Source organism: Aulostomus chinensis, chromosome 4 (assembly GCF_037954235.1).
Source record: "Aulostomus chinensis isolate RoL2024-O1b breed Wild chromosome 4, RoL_Achi_v1.0, whole genome shotgun sequence".
NCBI lineage: Eukaryota > Metazoa > Chordata > Actinopteri > Syngnathiformes > Aulostomidae > Aulostomus > Aulostomus chinensis.
Window position 1 is genome coordinate 9,310,274 of NC_141323.1, and position 19,825 is coordinate 9,330,098.

Consider the following 19,825-nt stretch of genomic DNA (forward strand, 5'->3'; position numbering starts at 1 on the left):
CCCCCCCAGCCATTACTGACACACACACACCAACACACACACATACACACACACACACACATTCATTTACTAAATTTGAACGGAATTCTGCAAAAACCTCAAGTAGACGAGACCTACTTACCTACTTTCACTTGTGTAGGTTTGGTTTTAGAAGTGTGTGTGTGTGTGTGTGTGTGTGTGTGTGTGTGTGTGTGTGTGTGTGTTTTGGTCGATCCTTCAAATAATTCCTTTCATTGTAGTTTGTTTGTCTTTAGCTTGAGTTTCATGTCAGACTAAAACTCTTCCAGGCCGTCTCTTCAGTCGAATATTAGAGGAATTCATTTCTTGATGTTCTTGCTTTGAGAACATTAGAATAAAAAGGACTGATTAAAAATATCTTTCCAAAGTCTCCTACTCTTTCATCTCATTTGGAGGAACGTGTCTTCTGTGATTGACAGCAGCCGAAGGAGCATATATAAGTTATAAACGTGGAGTGTTTAGTTACTAAGCTGAGCGCTTAGCGGAAGAGAGAGAGAGAGAGAGAGAGGGAGAGGAAAGGACAAAAGTAAACCCAAAAATATGTGTTACCACACTTGTGCAGTATCAATAACCGGTAACGCCTTCTTGAGAGGTCACGGTTATTAATAACTAACATCAATAAATAACGTATAATGCTATGTAATTTCTGCTAATTACAGGACTTCGTCACATCAACAGAGCATTCATAGACTTCATACAACACACTCAGCTGTTTCTCTGCCCAGAAAATGCCTAGTAAAGGAATCCTTACTTGACCCGGTGGAGCGGTAAGGGATCCAGTTTCCGTGTTCCGGAGCGCGGTTCGGCTCGACTCGGAGGGCAGCAGAGCGGCGGCGGGGCAGCCTGCAGGGTCTGCTGGAGTTACTGGTGGGAAGGATGAAGAAGCTGTTGAGCTCTCTTTCACCAGGGACCAGTTCACGCGGATTGCGTGGCTCGATGGTGGCTTCTCTGGACGAGTGGACAGGAGGGAGATGTGTCCTTTGCAGAGTCTCTGCCGTCGCTGCACTGCCAGCTCGAGGTCCGAAGAGGTTGAAGAGGTCGAAGAGAACCGTGCGCTGTAGTTTTATCCAGTGAGGCAGATGATGTCACTTCCCGTGGGATGGTACTGGCTCTCAGCCAATAGCAGTTCGACACACGAACTTCCGGTCAAGCGGGGGCACGGGTTCTTGGGGGGGTCAATGGCCAGATTGAGCCCCCTTTTTACGACCCTTTGTTTCAAGAAACATGTGGTCACTCAAATGCAGGCTTCAGAAAGGGGCGTTAGGGGCTTTCTTCAGCTGGATTCATGGTCACATCTCTGAATGAATCTCTTGACCTGGTTGAGTTGGCACAACAACTATTATTAACTTCCATGACTTTCCTAGGAGCAGCCCGGTGGAGCAGTGGTCCTCCCTGTGGCCCCCATCAAGGAGGTTGTGGGTGGAGCCCCGGCTGCAGCACGGGGTCTTTCTGGGTGAGTCTCCATGTTCTCCCTGTTCCTGCTGGGTTCTCTCTGGTACTCCAGCTTCCTCCACAGTCCAAAGACATCAAGAGGGACCAGGTTAATCCAGACTCTAAATTGACCGTAGGCGTGGCTGGGAGAGCCAATGGTTGTCTGTCTCTATGTGTTGGCCCTGCCATGGACTGGTGACCTGTCCAGGGGGAAGGCTGCTGGGATAGGCTCCACCCCCACCACCCTCAACAGGAGAAGAGGGGGAAGATGGAGGGATGGAGGGATGGATGATGGATGAATGGATGGATGGATGGACTTTCCCAAGTGTGTGTAGAGGAGGGTTCTACCTGAGTGATGTCATCACCGGGGGTTTCCCACACCAGGAAGTGCAGCGACAGCAGCAATGTCCCACACCTGTTCATGAACACTTGATAGACACTTTGGGGAAGTTTTGCTTCAAAACTCCTGAAAGTCTTTGGCATGTTTCCAGAGTCACGGACAGGTATGAACTCCAGCTCGCCACACCAGACGATCGCTTTACGGGGAAGATCAAGATCCTTTCATGTTCTATTGTTCTCCAACTCCCAGAACTCCTGGTGCGCTGGACCAGCCAGAGGTCCCTGAGGGAAGAAATGCACTGAAACATGAAAAGGAGAGGTGTCTTGTTGACGTGACAACTAAAACAATGTCACAAAGACAACAGAAGGAAACCCAAGCACGCATGATGACGAGGAAGTCTTCCTTACATGGCAGACGCCCCCATGAGCTGCGCCTTCCTATTGTTCCTAACCTTCAACGACCTTTTACAAGCGGCTCAGTCGTGATGCAGTGGGTCACGTTAACAATGTCACAGATTTGAACATTAACCTGAGAAAAGTCAAACTCAGCATCAACAATCCGTGGGTTTTAAATCTGAGTGGCGTTCATGAGCCGTGCGCCGATCTATGAAGAGTTCCTGTCCCGTTTCAGCTTTGTTCACCATTTTTATCTGCTGAGGCTCAAACAAGCCAACGCTGCCACGTAAGAGCAGGTTCACGGTTGTTTCATGCAGTTTCTCTTCTCTTGCCAGGTCGCTCATGTGCTTGTGCAGTTTGAGTCTGAGCGAACAGAAACGCAGGACATGAAGGCGTGCGGGTCGCTTTTGTTTCTCACACCAGCAGGCGTCAGTTTGGTGAAAAGCAGATTTTCTGTTGGTTTTGGATTGTGTTGCGAGCGACTTCAGAATGTTGGATCGGAACGTCTCTTGATATCGATTATTTCTGCTCTTATTGGCTCCAACGGTAGATTTTAGCCTTGGGGTTTTTTTGGACAAAATGTGATGTTGATCCAACCTGTTTGGGATTTTTGTTTCATCCTCAATCCTACATCACCAAAATCCCAGTGGCCTCATTTTGAATACTTGCTTAATTAATTTGACACTCATCCCTGTTTATGCTAATGTAGGAAAAGATGCTAGCACTGTTCATTCTGCTAAGCTAACTAACGTCTAACCAGGTTGGTGTGTTACTTCACGTACTTCAAGTTATTGCAGTATGACGTCAATAAGAAATGGAAGCGTTGCTCTGTGCAACGCTACGGTTCATTTATAGCTCATTGTTTCCTCCAGCGACCAACGTTTCATCGCAACTGGAATCACGGCATCAACACCTGATCGGAGCATCAGCTGAAGTTGAGCTGATCATTTGGAACCGCATTGCATTTCATGAATTTAACAAGAGGGAAACGGAATTCATTTCTTTGGGACTGTATTTGAATCTGCCGGAGCGCTCAGTTCTCTGTGTATTTACATAATCGAATTTCAAAATTCAGTTTCGGCTTCCTGGGACAGACTTCTGGTCCACGAGGACGAGTGATTGAGCTCAGATTCCCAGAACGCTGCTTCACTCAGTGGCACTTCCTTCAGGTCTGTTTGGTGGATCATTTTCCTCCTGAGGCCGCTGACGCAGCAGGTGCTGCTGGTTTTTGGGTCAGAGGGTTCTGAAACATGCCACGCTGGCAACAAGTTTTCCATCAAAGTCAACAAAGCGGCAACCTACTTTAGACATGCAGAGAAAATGATGTCATCAGCAGAGACACGTTACACGACATGCTGGGCCCTGAATTTTTTTTTTTTTCCCTGTCCTGTTCAGCAGCATCCATGTTCCTGGTGCCTCGTTGTCCTGAAGCAGTTTTACTCTGCAAAGGAGGAACCTGATAAACTCCTCCTATCGCCATTTGTGCTTAATTTTATTAGGAATGGTGTTGGTTCATTGATGAAGCTACCGGACTGAGGACAGGAGTGGATAGAGAGAGGGAACAGGGACAGGACAGGGAAGACAAGGGGGACAAAAAAAACAATAGCAGAAAAACAAACAAACAAACAACAAAAAAACAGTAACAACAACAACAACAGAGAAGAAAAAAAAACATTGGTTGCAGAATTTGGGGGGTTACCATTGGGTTTAATAGAATCTTTCAGATAAATGTCTGAGTGTGTGATGATGGATCAGTTGTGCACCACATGTGTGTATGTGTGTGTGTATGTGTGTGTGCTACGGTTTGTCTTGGATGCTGTGCGTAGCTGATGTGGGGGGCCAGGACATCGCACCCCCAGTCCAGGATAGCAGGTAGGTCAAGACCAGGCCACCAGGGCACCCAGAAGCCCCCAGAACACGGGGAGCCCCAGGCCACCCCTCCCCCCAGGAAACAGCCACAGGCCCAACCCATGCCAGGACCCACAGGAAAGCATAGGAGCAGCAACCCCCACCCAGAAGCAAACCACAGAGAGACGGGGCAGAGAGGACCCCGGGCCTGCCGGGCACCCCCCCCCCCCCACAGCACGTGCAGAGCCCAGGGGCATAGGGCCCCTCCGGCCCGAGATCTGGCCAGAGCCCCCAAGGGGCCCGCCAGCGGCAAGGCCAACACCCGCCCACACCCCATGCCAGGCGGGGCAGCCACAGCCCACCACAACGACCAGGCCCACTGCCCACTTACAGAGCTACCCCCCAACCTTCCACCCCCCATCCCCTCCACCCATCCCCTGTTCTCCCCCTCCCCCCAGGGCAGGTGGGCTCCAGGCCATAAGGTACCATCAGCCAGCCAGCCAGGACACCCCACTCAGCCGAGAGGCCCAGCCCGCCTGCTGGGGTGAGCCGAAGGCCCCCGTGTCCGGGACCACCACCCCCAGACAAACAATCATACCCTCATCTTCCTCCATACAGGGGCTGAGTACTCCATAGATGCGGATACGGTCCAGGGCACCTCAGACCTAGAAGAACCACCAGCAAGCAATCCACCGGACAACGGCAAGGCCACCACACCATGCTGGGAGGCAGACCACCCCTCTCAAGAGCACTGGTCTGGCCCCTAGGCCCGCGTTGGTGCAGTTAGCAAAAGAGGCAGCAATGGACCCACTCCCTGCCCCAGCTGCCCCCCCATCCCAACATGGGTGCAGGGTGCGTGTTGTGCGTGGGAATGTAGATGTGATGATGTGGATGACTAGAATGTAGTTAAAATTGGCGGAGGCACCCAGGGCATGTGAGCCCCACCAGTTGCAGACAGCAGAGTCTCCCAGTACATCCTCATGCACTCCCCCAAGCCCTAAATGTCTACGATGTGATTAAAATTGGGGGATCCAGCCCCTCAAGGCCTAGTGATACATAAGATGTGATGTGATGGGACAGAGAGGCGATAAGAGGGGCTGAGGAATGGGCCAGACCAGCAGGGGGCCAACTTCCAGACTGGCCCCACTGACCACCCCGTCACAACTGCAACCAGCCGGCAGGGAGTCTAGCCTACCTGGTCCAGGGGTCAAGTTGGAGCACCAAGGGGCACTGTCCCGAGATCCAGGCAGAGGGTCCACCACCCAGCATGCACGGCAGGACCCCCAGCCGGCAGCCCATGGTCAGGGCACCCAGTTCGATCAACATCAAGGAGGCCAGCCCCCATCCTTCTCATGTCCCCCCGCATCATCCCATTGTCCAGGAGTGGCAGCAGCCTAGGACACCGTGCCAGGGCTCAGCCTGCCCGAGGACAGGGCCAAGGTACGCAAACCCCTCCCAAATGTGGGTACGACCGCCCGGGGAGCGGCAGGGTCCCAGGCTAGCAAGTCCCAGGTACCAAACCATCCACCTCCCCCTCCCTCTCCACCCCCTACCTGCCTCCCTCCCCCTCCCTCCCTCCCGACCCCCCTCCTCCTCCCGACCCCCCTCCCCCTCCCTCCCTCCCGACCCTTGTTTTTTTATTTTGCAGGATGTCAGGATTGTCCCAGACAGGTGTGAGCCTGCAAGGGGTGTTCGAGAGCCCATTGCTCTTGAGAAATTCCCACCAGGCTATGAGGGTGTTGCTGATGCTAATGTACTTAAAGCAGCTGTGATGCTTGATAACAGGGTTGATAAAAGAGAGATCAGAGACCTGGATTTCTTTGCAGAATGTTCAATATCGCGCCATGCTTGGTCTAATGAGTTTGGCTTTAACCATTTTAGTATGTATTGCAATCTATTGGCCAAGTAGTAATTATAAAAATTTGGTAGTTCCAAGCCACCATAGTCTTTACTCTTTTGTAAAGTCTTTAAAGCTTATACGTGGTGGCTTAGCTTTCCAGAGAAATTTTGAGATGTTAGAGTCAAGTGTTGGAACCAAGTCCGGGGAGATTGGGTCAGAACCATCGCGAAAACATAGTTGATTTTTTGGCAAGATCATCATTTTCACTGTTGCTATTCTTCCCATAAGTGATATGGGTAGTGTCCTCCACCGGGTGAGGTCGTCCTCTATTTCTTTGATTAGGGCGGTATGATTTAGCCGTGTCAAGTCAGACAATTTGCCCAGGTATTTAATGTTTCCTGGCCGTAGTGGTGCGGCGAGTGAACTCTGGAAACCTGAGTTGATGGGAAGAACAGTTGACTTGCTCCAATTAATAGAGTAGTCAGAAATGGTTGAGAATTTGTCAATGAGTGCTATCGTTTCAGGGAGAGATGATTGTGCATTCCATAGGAAAAGTAATACATCATCAGCATAAAGGCTTATCTTATGGTTCTCATTTGTAGCATCAATTCCCTTGATGTTGTTGTTTTGCCGGACTGCAGCTGCGAGTGGCTCTATGAATATAGCAAAAAGGGAAGGGGAAAGCGGACAACCCTGTCTGGTTCCTCTTTGGAGAGAGAAGCTTGGAGAAGTTTGATCATTTGTTCTGACACAAGCACTGGGAGCGCGGTAAAATGTTTTGATCCAGTTCACAAAGTTATCTCCAAACCCAAACTTTTGTAATGTGGGGAGGAGAAAGTTCCAATTTACCCTGTCGAATGCTTTTTCTGCATCTAGGGAGACACTTATGGCATCCTTGCTCTGATTGTTACAGTCGTCTATCAGGCTGATAAGTCTACGTGTGTTGTTAGTAGAGTGCCGTCCTTTAATGAACCCGGTCTGGTCAGGATGTATCATGTGAGGTGTTACTTTTTCAATCCTTCTAGCTAGCGCCTTGCTGATGACTTTAAGATCTGCATTTATTAGTGATATTGGACGATGGCTTGATGGAAGTGCTGGGTCTTTGTCCGGTTTAAGGAGAAGGCTAATAATCGCACGGTTCATGTCGGGTGGCAGGGTCGAGGTTTCCTGCATTTCAGTGAACATTTTGTAGAATATTGGTGCAAGCTCAGGCCAGAACTCTTTGTAGAATTCTGCAGGAAAGCCGTCCGGTCCCGGGGCTTTCTTGTTTGGCAAATGTTTAAGGGCTTCTTGAAGTTCCTCGACAGAAATAGGTGACTCCAGAGCCATTATTTGGTCTTGATTTAATTTTGGCAAGTCAATTGTGCTTAGAAAGGTTTCAGTGCAAGATTTGGAGGGGTTAATCTCAGGTGAGTAAAGTTTTTTATAGAATTCCCTAAAAATGTAATTGATTTCTTCTGGGTCACAGGTTGTTTCCCCATTGGAGTCCTTAATGGAGGATATTGTTGCTCTTTCTTTGTTCCGTTTTAGATGGTTTGCTAAAAATCTGCTGGATTTATTGTTCTGTTCCAAGTTCTCCAAGCGTCGTCTCTGCAGCTGAAATTGTGTTTTGAAGTCGAGTAACTCATTTAGTTTTAGTTTTAATTCCCTTAATTCTCTCAGTAGGTGTTCCTCTTGGGAGGCGGCATAAGTTGTCTCCAAGGCTTTAATTTTTTCATTTAATTCTGTTTCGAGAGCTTTCTCCTGTTTTTTTCTGATATGAAGAGTAAGATATTATTTTGCCCCGCATGACTGCTTTTGCCGCCTGCCACAGCACACAGGCTGAGACATCAGGCTGGTCATTTAGCTCACAGAATATTGTCCATTCCTCCTTGAAGAATTTAATAAAATTGGGGTCCTTGAGCAACGATGTATTAAATCTCCATTGTTTAGAAAGCGGTGTTCTAGTTTTTTTTGTGAGTGTCAGAGTGACTGGTGCGTGGTCGCTAATGACAATGGGGTGAATCTTGGTGTCAAAGACGTCCTTCACAATTGAGTTACTAATTAAAAAGTGGTCCAAACGAGAGGAGGAGTGGTGCATTGGCGAGTAGTAGGTGTATTCCTTTAGCGTGGGGTGGCGTGAGCGCCAAGCATCGCAAAGACCGAAATCACTCATGTACTGCTTTATTATGTTGGATGATTGGCAACTGCGTTGACGAGCTGCTCTTCTGATTCTGTCCACTTGAGGGTTGAATACCAGGTTGAAGTCCCCTCCCACTATGAGTGCTGTGTCTGAGTGGGCTGAGGAAGAAGGAGGGGTCATCAACATCTGGACCATATATCCTGGCCATGCATACCTCTGTGTGTGGATATGGTGACTATTACAAACCTACCTTCCGGGTCTACGATGGTGTTTTTACAAGTGAACCTGACGTTTTTGTGAATCAGAATGGCTCCTTCTCTTTGCTTGGTGTTATAACTCTCTGTGTATGTGAGCTAACATATAATTTCCTGTTTTAGGTAGATGGGTTTCCTGTAATAGGACAATGTCTGCTTGTAAACTGTAGGTGTGTTAAAATTTTTAGCCGTTTTTCACGTGAGCCGATTCTGCGTACATTCCAAGTGACAAACCGTAGTTTGTTTGTATCTAAACTAATCTACTGAGTGTAAGTTGTAATAAGTAGGTGAGAAGAGAACGTGTACCTGTGTCTTTGTGCGCGCGTGTGAGTGTGTGAGTGTGTGTGGGTGGTGGCGCCAGAGAGAATGAGAATGCATGTGTGGTAAATGTAACAATATTATATACCTGCACTACAAACCATACAAACATCACATTTAAAAACAACATGTAACACAAAACAACGACAGGAAAGACAAAGGGGTGACATAAATGCACACATAAATACTCACATAAATACACACTCGTGAGTGAGCTTGGCATGTAGCAGTCGACCACGTGTGTTTGTATCTTTAACACAGTATTGAAAGAGAAAAAAAAAAACTATGAATGAGAGAAATTGGTGTTACCTTCATCCATAACCTTAATCATGCTAATACCATCCTCGGCTGAATCCGGTGAGTTCCGGGTGGAGAGAGGCCCCAAATTCTTGATATTTTAACCTCCTCAAAGACGTTTCAGGGCATGACAACCGAGAGGCATTCACCGATGTGGTTTCAACACTTTCGCTTTCAGTACGGTGGCATTTTTGACTCAAAGTCTCTCTTCTCAGCGACTCCTGTGCAGGGTTGAATCAGCGTCTTTTTACACCGGCGGCCATCTTGGTCATGAGACGGCCATAACAAAGTAAATGGTAATCTTTCTTTTTTCCGGTTGTTTTGTCAGACCTGATCCTGGATCAGTTGCCTTCAAAAGCCACTTTCAGTCACTTTTGTCAGAGCTGCTTTGAGAGTCTTTTTCTGAAAATTCTGACTGGAAGCAGGACTGTTGCCTGTTTTTAAAAAAGCTCAGCAGGGATAAGGTGTGTTTGTTGTCCAACAGGAAGTGGTCATTTTCTGGTTCCTCCGCCAACAGGAAGTGGTCATGTCCTGGTTCCTCCACCAACAGGAAGTGGTCATGTCCTGATTCCTCCACCAACAGGAAGTGGTCATGTCCTGGTCCCTCCACCAACAGGAAGTGGTCATGTCCTGGTCCCTCCTCCAACAGGAAGTGGTCATGTCCTGCCCCCCCCCCCAGCAGCCAATAGGATCGCTCCATGTGATTGTGGTGATTGAACCAGTAAATCAGCTCTGGTGAACAAAAGTTGATGATCTTCCAGGTTCAGTTCATCAAGATCATCTTCACTAATGAACCCTCTGATGATGCTGGAAGCCTGGATGCTACGGTTAGCAGTGCTAAGCTAACGTTAGCCTAGGAAGGAGCTACACCAGGGTCACATGACTTCAAGGTCACCACCACTAAGCTTCAGGCTTCTTGTGTTTCCCTCTGATGACCTTGAATGACCTCCATGACCTCTGTAGGCTCCTCTAGACTCTTGTTAGCAACGCAGGTTTTTATGACTCCACCACTCTGATGTAGAACTGAACCTGCACCATCCACCAGTCTGGTGTTTACTGGTGGATCTGATGTAGAACTGAACCTCCACCATCCACCAGTCTGGTGTTTACTGGTGGATCTGATGTAGAACTGAACCTCCACCATCCACCGGTCTGGTGTTTACTGGTGGATCTGATGTAGAACTGAACCTCCACCATCCACCGGTCTGGTGTTTACTGGTGGATCTGATGTAGAACTGAACCTCACCCATCCACCAGTCTGGTGTTTACTGGTGGATCTGATGTAGAACTGAACCTCACCCATCCTCCGGTCTGGTGTTTACTGGTGGATCTGATGTAGAACTGAACCTCCACCATCCACCGGTCTGGTGTTTACTGGTGGATCTGATGTAGAACTGAACCAGTCTGGTGTTTACTGGTGGATCTGATGTAGAACTGAACCTCCACCATCCACCGGTCTGGTGTTTACTGGTGGATCTGATGTAGAACTGAACCTCCACCAACCAACGCTCTGGTGTTTACTGGTGGATCTGATGTAGAGCTGAACCTCCACCATCCACCGGTCTGGTGTTTACTGGTGGATCTGATGTAGAACTGAACCTCCACCATCCACCAGTCTGGTGTTTACTGGTGGATCTGATGTAGAACTGAACCAGTCTGGTGTTTACTGGTGGATCTGATGTAGAACTGAACCTCCACCATCCACCGGTCTGGTGTTTACTGGTGGATCTGATGTAGAACTGAACCTCCACCATCCACCGGTCTGGTGTTTACTGGTGGATCTGATGTAGAACTGAACCAGTCTGGTGTTTACTGGTGGATCTGATGTAAAACTGAACCTCACCCATCCACCAGTCTGGTGTTTACTGGTGGATCTGATGTAGAACTGAACCTGCACCATCCACCGGTCTGGTGTTTACTGGTGGATCTGATGTAGAACTGAACCAGTCTGGTGTTTACTGGTGGATCTGATGTAGAACTGAACCTCCACCATCCACCGGTCTGGTGTTTACTGGTGGATCTGATGTAGAACTGAACCAGTCTGGTGTTTACTGGTGGATCTGATGTAGAACTGAACCTCCACCAACCAACGCTCTGGTGTTTACTGGTGGATCTGATGTAGAGCTGAACCTCCACCATCCACCGGTCTGGTGTTTACTGGTGGATCTGATGTAGAACTGAACCTCCACCATCCACCAGTCTGGTGTTTACTGGTGGATCTGATGTAGAACTGAACCAGTCTGGTGTTTACTGGTGGATCTGATGTAGAACTGAACCTCCACCATCCACCGGTCTGGTGTTTACTGGTGGATCTGATGTAGAACTGAACCTCCACCATCCACCGGTCTGGTGTTTACTGGTGGATCTGATGTAGAACTGAACCAGTCTGGTGTTTACTGGTGGATCTGATGTAAAACTGAACCTCACCCATCCACCAGTCTGGTGTTTACTGGTGGATCTGATGTAGAACTGAACCTGCACCATCCACCGGTCTGGTGTTTACTGGTGGATCTGATGTAGAACTGAACCAGTCTGGTGTTTACTGGTGGATCTGATGTAGAACTGAACCTCCACCATCCACCGGTCTGGTGTTTACTGGTGGATCTGATGTAGAACTGAACCAGTCTGGTGTTTACTGGTGGATCTGATGTAGAACTGAGCCTCCAACATCCACCAGTCTGGTGTTTACTGGTGGATCTGATGTAGAACTGAACCTCCACCATCCACCGGTCTGGTGTTTACTGGTGGATCTGATGTAGAGCTGAACCTCCACCATCCACCGGTCTGGTGTTTACTGGTGGATCTGATGTAGAACTGAACCTCCACCATCCACCGGTCTGGTGTTTACTGGTGGATCTGATGTAGAACTGAACCTCCACCATCCACCGGTCTGGTGTTTACTGGTGGATCTGATGTAGAGCTGAACCTGTCTCGTATCTCCAGCACTGGAACCACTCCTGGTCTCAGGTCTCTCTTTCAGGTTCGATCAGAGGAATCCACTCAGTTCAAGTCAGTTTTATTTGTTTTGAACCAAACCACAACCAAAGTTGCAGGTCTGAAATCCTTCTCTTTCTATTAATTTACATCCAACAATTTAAGCACATTATCAAGCAGGAACGTAGAGCAGATCCAGGCTCGACCTTTGACCTGCTGGAGGGAGAGAGAAACAGAGAACAGGGACAGAAGCAAAGAGAGAGAAAAGGAGGAGGACATGAACAAGACAGCGGCAGAAAGAGGGAACCGGAAGTTCTACTTTGATAAGTTGTTTACTGGCATCAGGTCTGTTAGCCGCTAAGCTAACATATTGTATAAGTACACAACTGACCATCCAGTTTGTACTGTTGTACCTACATGTGTCTATTTTTAAGGTGAACAACAACACGTGGATAAATGTCTCCGACGTGTGGACTCGCAGAATCTCCTCTGGTTCTCAGGCCGACCCGTCAGTCAACGGGGGGGGGGGGGGGTTCTGACAGGAACAGACTGCTGTAGGTGTATTTACTGTGTCGTCAGTGCGGCGGCCTGACCTGGTTGCAGTTCTGAATTCCTGGAATTACTGCAACACACACACTCGAAGGCCCTTCACCTGCTCTTCATCTTGACTTCTTCTATGGTTTCCCTTTAATCTGGGTCGGATGATGACTCTGCGCTTTCTGAGCTGCTGAGTTTGAGGACAAACTGCTGTGTCACCGTATCTTCAGCTGCATCATGCCACAACCTACTTTTATGTGATTGCACATCAAAACACCAGAACCAGGTTCTACCCAAGTGAACCTGATGACACCAGGAGGAAGTGACATCATCATGGCAGTAGCCATGGAGAGAGGAGGAATGGTGGAAGGAGGGAGAAAGGAAACAGAGTAAAAGAACAAAGGAGTAACTGAAGAAAGGAGATCTGAGGAGAGGTGAGAAGATTTATGAAAATAAAAGTGTCAAGAGGAGGACGAAGTCGTGACGCTGGAGAGAAGAAGGAGCGAGAAGGAGGAAGCAGAAATGTGCTCGTATCAAAGCAAGAACTTGGCGGCTGAGTGGCGAAGAACACGCCTCTCGTCTGGAGAGTTGGGACGTCAGACCTGTGATGTCGCGATCCCGTTATGTAAACGTCAAAGAACAAAACGGCAATAAGGCGATGGAGCAGGTTCGAAATGAAATTCACCGTGAAAAGAGGAAAATGGAGGAGGAGAAGGAAGGAGAGAGAGAGGAGGATTTAAGAAGGAAGGACAGGAAGACAGGGAGGGAGGGAGAGGTGGAGATGAGGCGAGGGAAGGAGTAGAAGGAGAAAGGAAGCAGACCAGGTGACATCGCCATGGAGATTCCATGGAAATTCACAGAAGTGAGTCAGTGAAATATTAGAGGAGGAAGGAGAGGGAGAGGAGGAGGAGATGAGGAAGAAGAGAGAGGAGGAATCTGAGGGAGTGTCAGAGGGGAGGAGGAGGTATAAATGCAGATGAGGAGAAAGAACCTGCCGCAGTCAGAGATGTTCCTCCTCCTCAGCAGGACCTCTCCTCCTGCCCACGTGCTCCTCCTTCTCCTCACTGGGGGCATCGCCATGGCGATGGCCGACCAAGAGCTCACCTGTCAGCAGGAGCTCCCCCCCCAGCTGATCCGAGAGCTGTGGAGCCGGACCAGACTCCTGATCAATAAGCTGCCGGTAAGATCTGATTAACTGCTGATCAGGTAGGATCAATAACTTTCAGTAACTTCAGCTATCAAAAACTTTGATCAATGATTCTGCCAATCGGTGAGCACATTTATGATCATCAATAAGTTCTACTGACATTCTAGTTTTGATTGGACCTCAGAATCATGTGTCAATAACTGCTGGTCACTCTACTCATCAATATGTCTATCAATACCTTATCAATAGGATTGTTTACTGAATTTACGATCTATTAAAGAGGCCTAATTATTGATTGGTGATCGGTTTCTCTGCTGACTGTCATTGTGAGCCATTTGACACTTTTATTGATGAGTTTGCTGTCAACTGCAGATCAATATTATGTGTTCATCAGTACCCGAATCAATGTGGTGCTGATATTATCAATACCAATCAATGTAGTTTCACGTTCATAATAGAAACAACAACACAGTATTTGCAGTCTGCAAATCAATACATCCACATACTATTGATTAATTAGCCAATTCATCAATCTCCTATTTCTATTGATTAAATGTAAATAATATCGATGGATCAATCTGCAGATCAATATGAACAGAAATGGTGCACAAAGATTTTGCAGCAATATATTTAAAACTGGATGTCAATCAATTATCAAAAAAGAGATTCAGTTCTTTCAAAATAAGAGCCTGAATTTTGTGAACGTTTCTGCGGACCACAGATCTGATCCGTTTTTTTTAATCACATGACCAATCTGATTGATCATCTTAGTTCTATTGATACTAATATCAGAAACGACTTCTTGGTCATTGTCAGTTCATTTCTGTCAAATCTTTCTTTTAGTTTTGTAGTTGAACAAAAAGGATAAATACTCAAATAATAAAAACAAAATTAAATTCAAACAAAAAAGAAGAAGAATTTTACCAGACAAACTCGGAACATTTTGAAAACTGTTAGAGGTTAAAGGTCAAACTGTTAGAGGTTAAAGGTCAACCTGACTGAGCAGAACGAAAATAACGAAAGAATCTGATGTTTTCATCTGCAGAGGGAGGGCGACGCCTTCAAGGGGTGGAGGCTGCTGCCCAAGTTCTGTGTGGGCTGTCCTCAGGTCAGTAGTCCAACGTAGTCCGTGTTTCGCTCAACAGGAGCAAAGTGCCTAAAATAACTAATTTAATTTGCTTCTGAAAGAATTTTGTGTTTCTAAACCACTGAAAGTGAAGAACAAAATGAGGTGAAACTAAATCTCAAAATCAGCCCATCGTGAGCTCGAGTTGATGTTCAGGCAAAGGGTTGCCGTCTCTCTCTCTCTCTCAATTGAGTGACGTGTAGAGCGCAGGTGCGCTTGTTTGACAGTCCTTCCTTTAAAAGCCGGTAGATCGGAACTGACAGCACTCCAACGAAATCCTCAACGATTCACAGGCCCCCGGTAAGACAATGTTTCTTTTCTCGTTTGATTTGTGTTGTCGTTTCACTTCACAACTTGTGGAGCTACTGATGGACTCTTACCTGGCGAAGCCTGTTGCTTGCGGTGGGGGTGGCGTTACAATCCGGCAACGTAGTGTTGAGCGTTTGCTTGGTGAATTGAAAATGACATTTGAACCAACTGGTGACTTGATGCAGCGGTCACGTTCTCAAGGTGTCTCAAAGTGCATCTGTCGCTGTAGGCTGTTTTAGTCGTAAAGGGTGGTTTGAAAACAGCGCACAAATTTGTGTCCTGATGTTGCAGAGAATTATGGGTGATGTAGTCTGACAGTGTGCTAGTCTGCAGTCATTCGGTAAAGCGTAATCTAATTCAAAGGACTACAATTATGATGTATTTGGCTAATGCTTGACTTCATAATAAAATAGCTTCGGCCAAGCCTTATGTAGTGATCTTGTCGTCATTGTTTCATGGATTTCTGTTTATCATTCTGATCATATTGCTTGACTAGCCTACTTATACATAGCTTAAAAACTTGAATGCTATGGTGCAAATGTGTAAATTATAAAAGTATTGTTTATAAGTAAATTGTGCTATGCATAATTAGTATAATTTTGCTCATATTAAAGTGAAATGTAAATTATGTAATTACCCTTTTTTATTTTCTATTCCATACAAGGATTATTACCTGCTACAAATTGGAACCAAAATAAATGGTCAAACCAAGAGTAATACAACTTGTGTATTCTTGAGCCCTTTCAAGTAGGGAAGATTTAACGGAAAACTTGACAGTACCAGTACTGCAGAATATGAGTGAAGTACTCAACATCTACACCTCACGGAGAAACCAGGCAGTGTGAACGTGCTAAAGCTGAATCTGTGACATGGAAAGAACACACTGAGACACGTATCACACATGATTGTTCCATATTTGTTGTTGCAGCTAATTAGTTGTGTGTAAAATCCTACAAATGCAGTAAATGTTTGCAGTATTGGTATCTTAAGACATGAAGAGAGAGACCTCTCCGAAGCCATCACACTTTCCTTTGAAAATGATCTTGGCCTGATTAATAGAACAACAGTTTGGTTTAACATTCGTCTAGCATTAATAGCAGCTAAGCTAACCAGCAGTCAGCTGTCTGGTGGAGGTCTGGATCTGAGTACTGTACCGGAGAGGAGGGTCTCGGTCCGCTGGTCCAGCTCCAAACAGGATGGATGATAATGTTATGACGCCAAAAGTTGGCGTGTTCTTTCAACGGCTGGTTTTTGATCTAGCTGATGACTGCTTATCCAGCTAACTTTAGCTAGCTTTAACTTTAGCCTGCTAACTGAGCAAGCTAGCTTTCAGTACAATATTAACTGTCAGACACATGAGGAGAAATCAGATTCAAAAGACATGAATGGAATTATAATCTGACTTGTCGGAAGGTTGTCAGATCTTTTTAGGTTTAGATGCTCTGTGAGTAATTTGCTAGCATCTAGCAAACACGCTAGCTAGCGATAGTTTCAATCTGTACTTTGCCAGCCTAGATGTTTATTCTGTATGTGACTGTAAACGCGCCCACTCTTTGACAGCGTGCGATTGGCTGGCTGGAGCTACAGGCGATGATTGACATCTACCAGAGGAGTGTGTTCAGTATAGACGCCGTCGAGAACCTCCTCCCCCTCCATTACAACGACCTGCTGGACCGACTGCAGTACACACTGCACAACTGCGTGAGTACAAACCTGGAAGACAAATTGCTGCATAAATGTACTCAAAATACTCTGATTAACTTGTGTGTACTTCAGGTTGCTTCTACTACACCGTCTAAATGGCACAAAATTATCAAGAGGATGGAGAAGAAAATCAAAAAGGTAAAAACAGGTTTTACCAAGCCGTCTTACTGTAATTGTACTACAACATTTACGGCCTTCATTAGCTTTTGCTGGTACTACTCTTTTTGATGCTATTTCTTGAACTTGTACTGCCTCTGATCCTGTGGCTAGTACTACTATTACTAAACCCACATCAAAGTTCTAATGCTAGAACCTGTCAGAAAGGCTTGGGCCAATTACCAAGAACATGTTGGCTGGAATTTTTCATACCAGCAGTTGCAGTATTTGCAGGTTTTTTTTTATGCAGACTACTAAGTATACTAACCAACTATACCTTCACCACCTCTAGCACCCATACTACAACTTCTACTATGCTATTACTGCTACTACTATGTTCACTGCTGCTTCCTCTTGCTATTACTACTGCCACTAACATCTCAACTAGTACAGCCACACTTGTACTGCTACCAGTATGAGAAGTAGTACCACCTTTTGAGCTGTTGCCATGGTGCTAATACTGCTACTGATTATACTATCCAACTAGCTCTCTGGCTACTTGTGGCAGTCACGGAATAAATTCTTCTAGCCTATTACTGCTAGCACTGCGTTCATTGCTGCTATTGTTGTCTTTGCTCATGCTATCACTACTGATGCTAACACCACAACAGGTACAAGTACTGCTGGTAATACTGTTAACAATGCTAGTACACAACACAGCTACAGCCCTCCCTAACTTACTAATTAGATAGGTAAGTGGTGCTTTGAATACTGCTAGCAAGTGCAGCTAACGTTTTTGGTCCTGCTGTGTGACTGTCAGGTAGATCTCGTCCGTAGGTTCACTGAAGTGCAACATGAATCTGGGTGTTGCAGTGTGTTAATTCAGTGTCTTCTTGACTTTGCACAATCGTTTATCTGCAGAGGAAGAGCAACAAAAGAGTGATGAAGGCGGTAGCCGAGTTCACCTTCATCCTCAGGTGGATGGTTGAGCTGATGGAGCATCACGCCCGCTAGCACAGAAACCGCCACCGCCATCGTTGTCATCACCTTCGTCACCATCCTCATCGAGGTTTATGTAATGGCTTCAAACTTGTGACACAAACATTTCAGGAACTTTTGTTGAACCGATCGATCAGGGAAAGTCTTTATGTCGTCGTATTCCAGTCAGACGTTTGTCTGCCTGAAAGCACCAACCTGCATCCGTGAACCACGTCAGGGTTTTCTAGGTGTCAGAACTGCTGCAAGCTGGTGAAAACTGCTTATTCAAGAAAAACAAGTATTTGAAGGTTTTTATGGTCATATAAGTATATTTAAAAAAAATACGGTATTTTTCCAGAAAATATTTATAATTGAGTATTTCCTGAAGGGTTTTAAAAGTACTTGAAATGTAATATATTTTATTTGCAACAATAAGAAGGCAGGTGAATTGTGTTTTCCATATTTTTATGAATCTCAGTGAAATTCTGGTTTAGTGTGAAGTTTCGATCGTTGTCTCCCTCTACTGGTCAACATGTGGGATTACAACCTTCAATTGTGTGTATGTGAAGGCTCAAATTATTAAAGAAGAAGATAATGGTACAACAAGGCTTCATTAATGATGCTTCGTTAACCCTGAGTTACATACAGGAATGCAGAATTATCATAATTTAAGAATAACGAAGCGTTGATGAGTGCCGTTCTTCAGTCAGGGGGTCCCTTCAGCTCAGGATCCCAAATAAACGTTTCCGTATTTCAAGGAAAGCAAGACTTTAGGCTTTGTTGACGTTCTTTAAATCATTTTTATGTCTAGAGATCGTCGTCTCCCTCCAGCTCCTGCCTCCACAAACACGCTCACCAGTTTCCATCCGTCCACGCCCGTAAACTCAACATGAAGCGTTAACCGTTACGAGACACATTAGCTTAACAATAACTAACCGCTGACTAAGCATTGACTAAACTTTCGACAAAAAGCGCGAGGAGGAAGACGGACAGAAAATGAAATACGAAACGATAGGAGGTCAGGGAAGAAAATAAAGAAGTGACTGATGAAGGAAACGTTTGAACAAGGATTTTGAGAATCTGGAAGCGTTAAAGGAACAGTTCACCGCGAAGCAGAACTGAGTCATGTTGCACTCTGTTACTTGGAAACTCCTGCCAGCTTCCCCGAGGCTTCACCCATGCGCCATGACACACCATCTCCATGCTGAGTCAGCAATATTTATCTTTAGGGTCAAGAAGAAAAAAAGTTTCATATTTTTTTCAGCACATTAAAAGTCTTGTTCGGCGGTTGTGTGTATCCAACCAACAGTGGAACCTCTGACGTTCCAGTGAGGCTCCTCACCTCCGTCACCTTCGGTCCATTTCCTCCACGTGTCAGTCGCTGCTCAGCGAGGAGGGCAGCACCTGTACCACTCATACGAAAGCTTAGTTTGTGTTACAGACGAGAGTGAAAAGGTGAATAAACACGGTGGAGCCCAGAGGACGTGGCAACAGCCTCTTCATCAAGTCACTCAAGTTGACATTTAAAGATGAAACCGATTTGAAAATCGTCATGGTGACAGCCAGAAACGGATGGATTGTAGAGAACTGAAAACTTTTGCTGCAGGGTTTGGACTGAGTGGACAGTGTGCTAACTAAAACAAGCTAACGGGCTAAGCAAACAGGCTAAATGAGGAGAAAGGTGTTCTTGACAAGCTAAAAATCAATGCTAACATTTGATTCATGTTGCACTAAATTGCTTTTATACATATAATCTCATTTTTATTCAAATGAATTAGCCACAATTAACTTGACAACATTCTCTCAAATCAATCCATGACGTGTGAAGTTAATGCAGCTAATTTTCTGTAGCTAACGTAGCCATTATGTAGCCTAGCACAGTCATCGCTGCTCAGAACAAGTGGGCATTGACAACTTCATGGCAAAAGCTAATCACATGACCTCCTCAGTGCAGGTAATAACACGACAGGAAGTAAACGTCATGCCAGTGACACGCCACCAAATTAGGTGGGACATTTAGGACCGGGAGGTCACGAGATCGTTTCTGTTGGTCACCAGATTTTTGTGTAAAAAATACTTTTAGCCAGGAAACTTGATATTCTGCCACCTGCACCAGCGGAAGGATGTGAGT

General features: G+C 46.1%; 1 protein-coding gene and 1 long non-coding RNA gene across 2 annotated transcripts; one reads left to right on the top strand and one right to left on the bottom strand.

The window, feature by feature from the left end:
• Window positions 1-1,807: 1,807 nt before the first annotated feature.
• LOC147262592 (uncharacterized) lies at window positions 1,808-9,009 on the bottom strand. Its single transcript, XR_015112564.1, has 3 exons — window positions 8,906-9,009; window positions 8,759-8,816; window positions 1,808-2,070 (listed from the first exon to the last, which is right to left on the bottom strand). It is a non-coding gene; the product is annotated as an uncharacterized LOC147262592 (long non-coding RNA).
• A 4,331-nt stretch (window positions 9,010-13,340) lies between these two features.
• Window positions 13,341-18,367, top strand: LOC147262593 (uncharacterized). The gene is made up of 5 exons (XM_086202416.1): window positions 13,341-13,514; window positions 14,527-14,589; window positions 16,477-16,617; window positions 16,693-16,758; window positions 17,638-18,367. Exons 1-5 carry the CDS (start codon window positions 13,341-13,343, stop codon window positions 17,728-17,730), a joined length of 537 nt encoding a protein of 178 aa, XP_086058542.1. The 3' UTR covers window positions 17,731-18,367.
• Window positions 18,368-19,825: the final 1,458 nt, after the last annotated feature.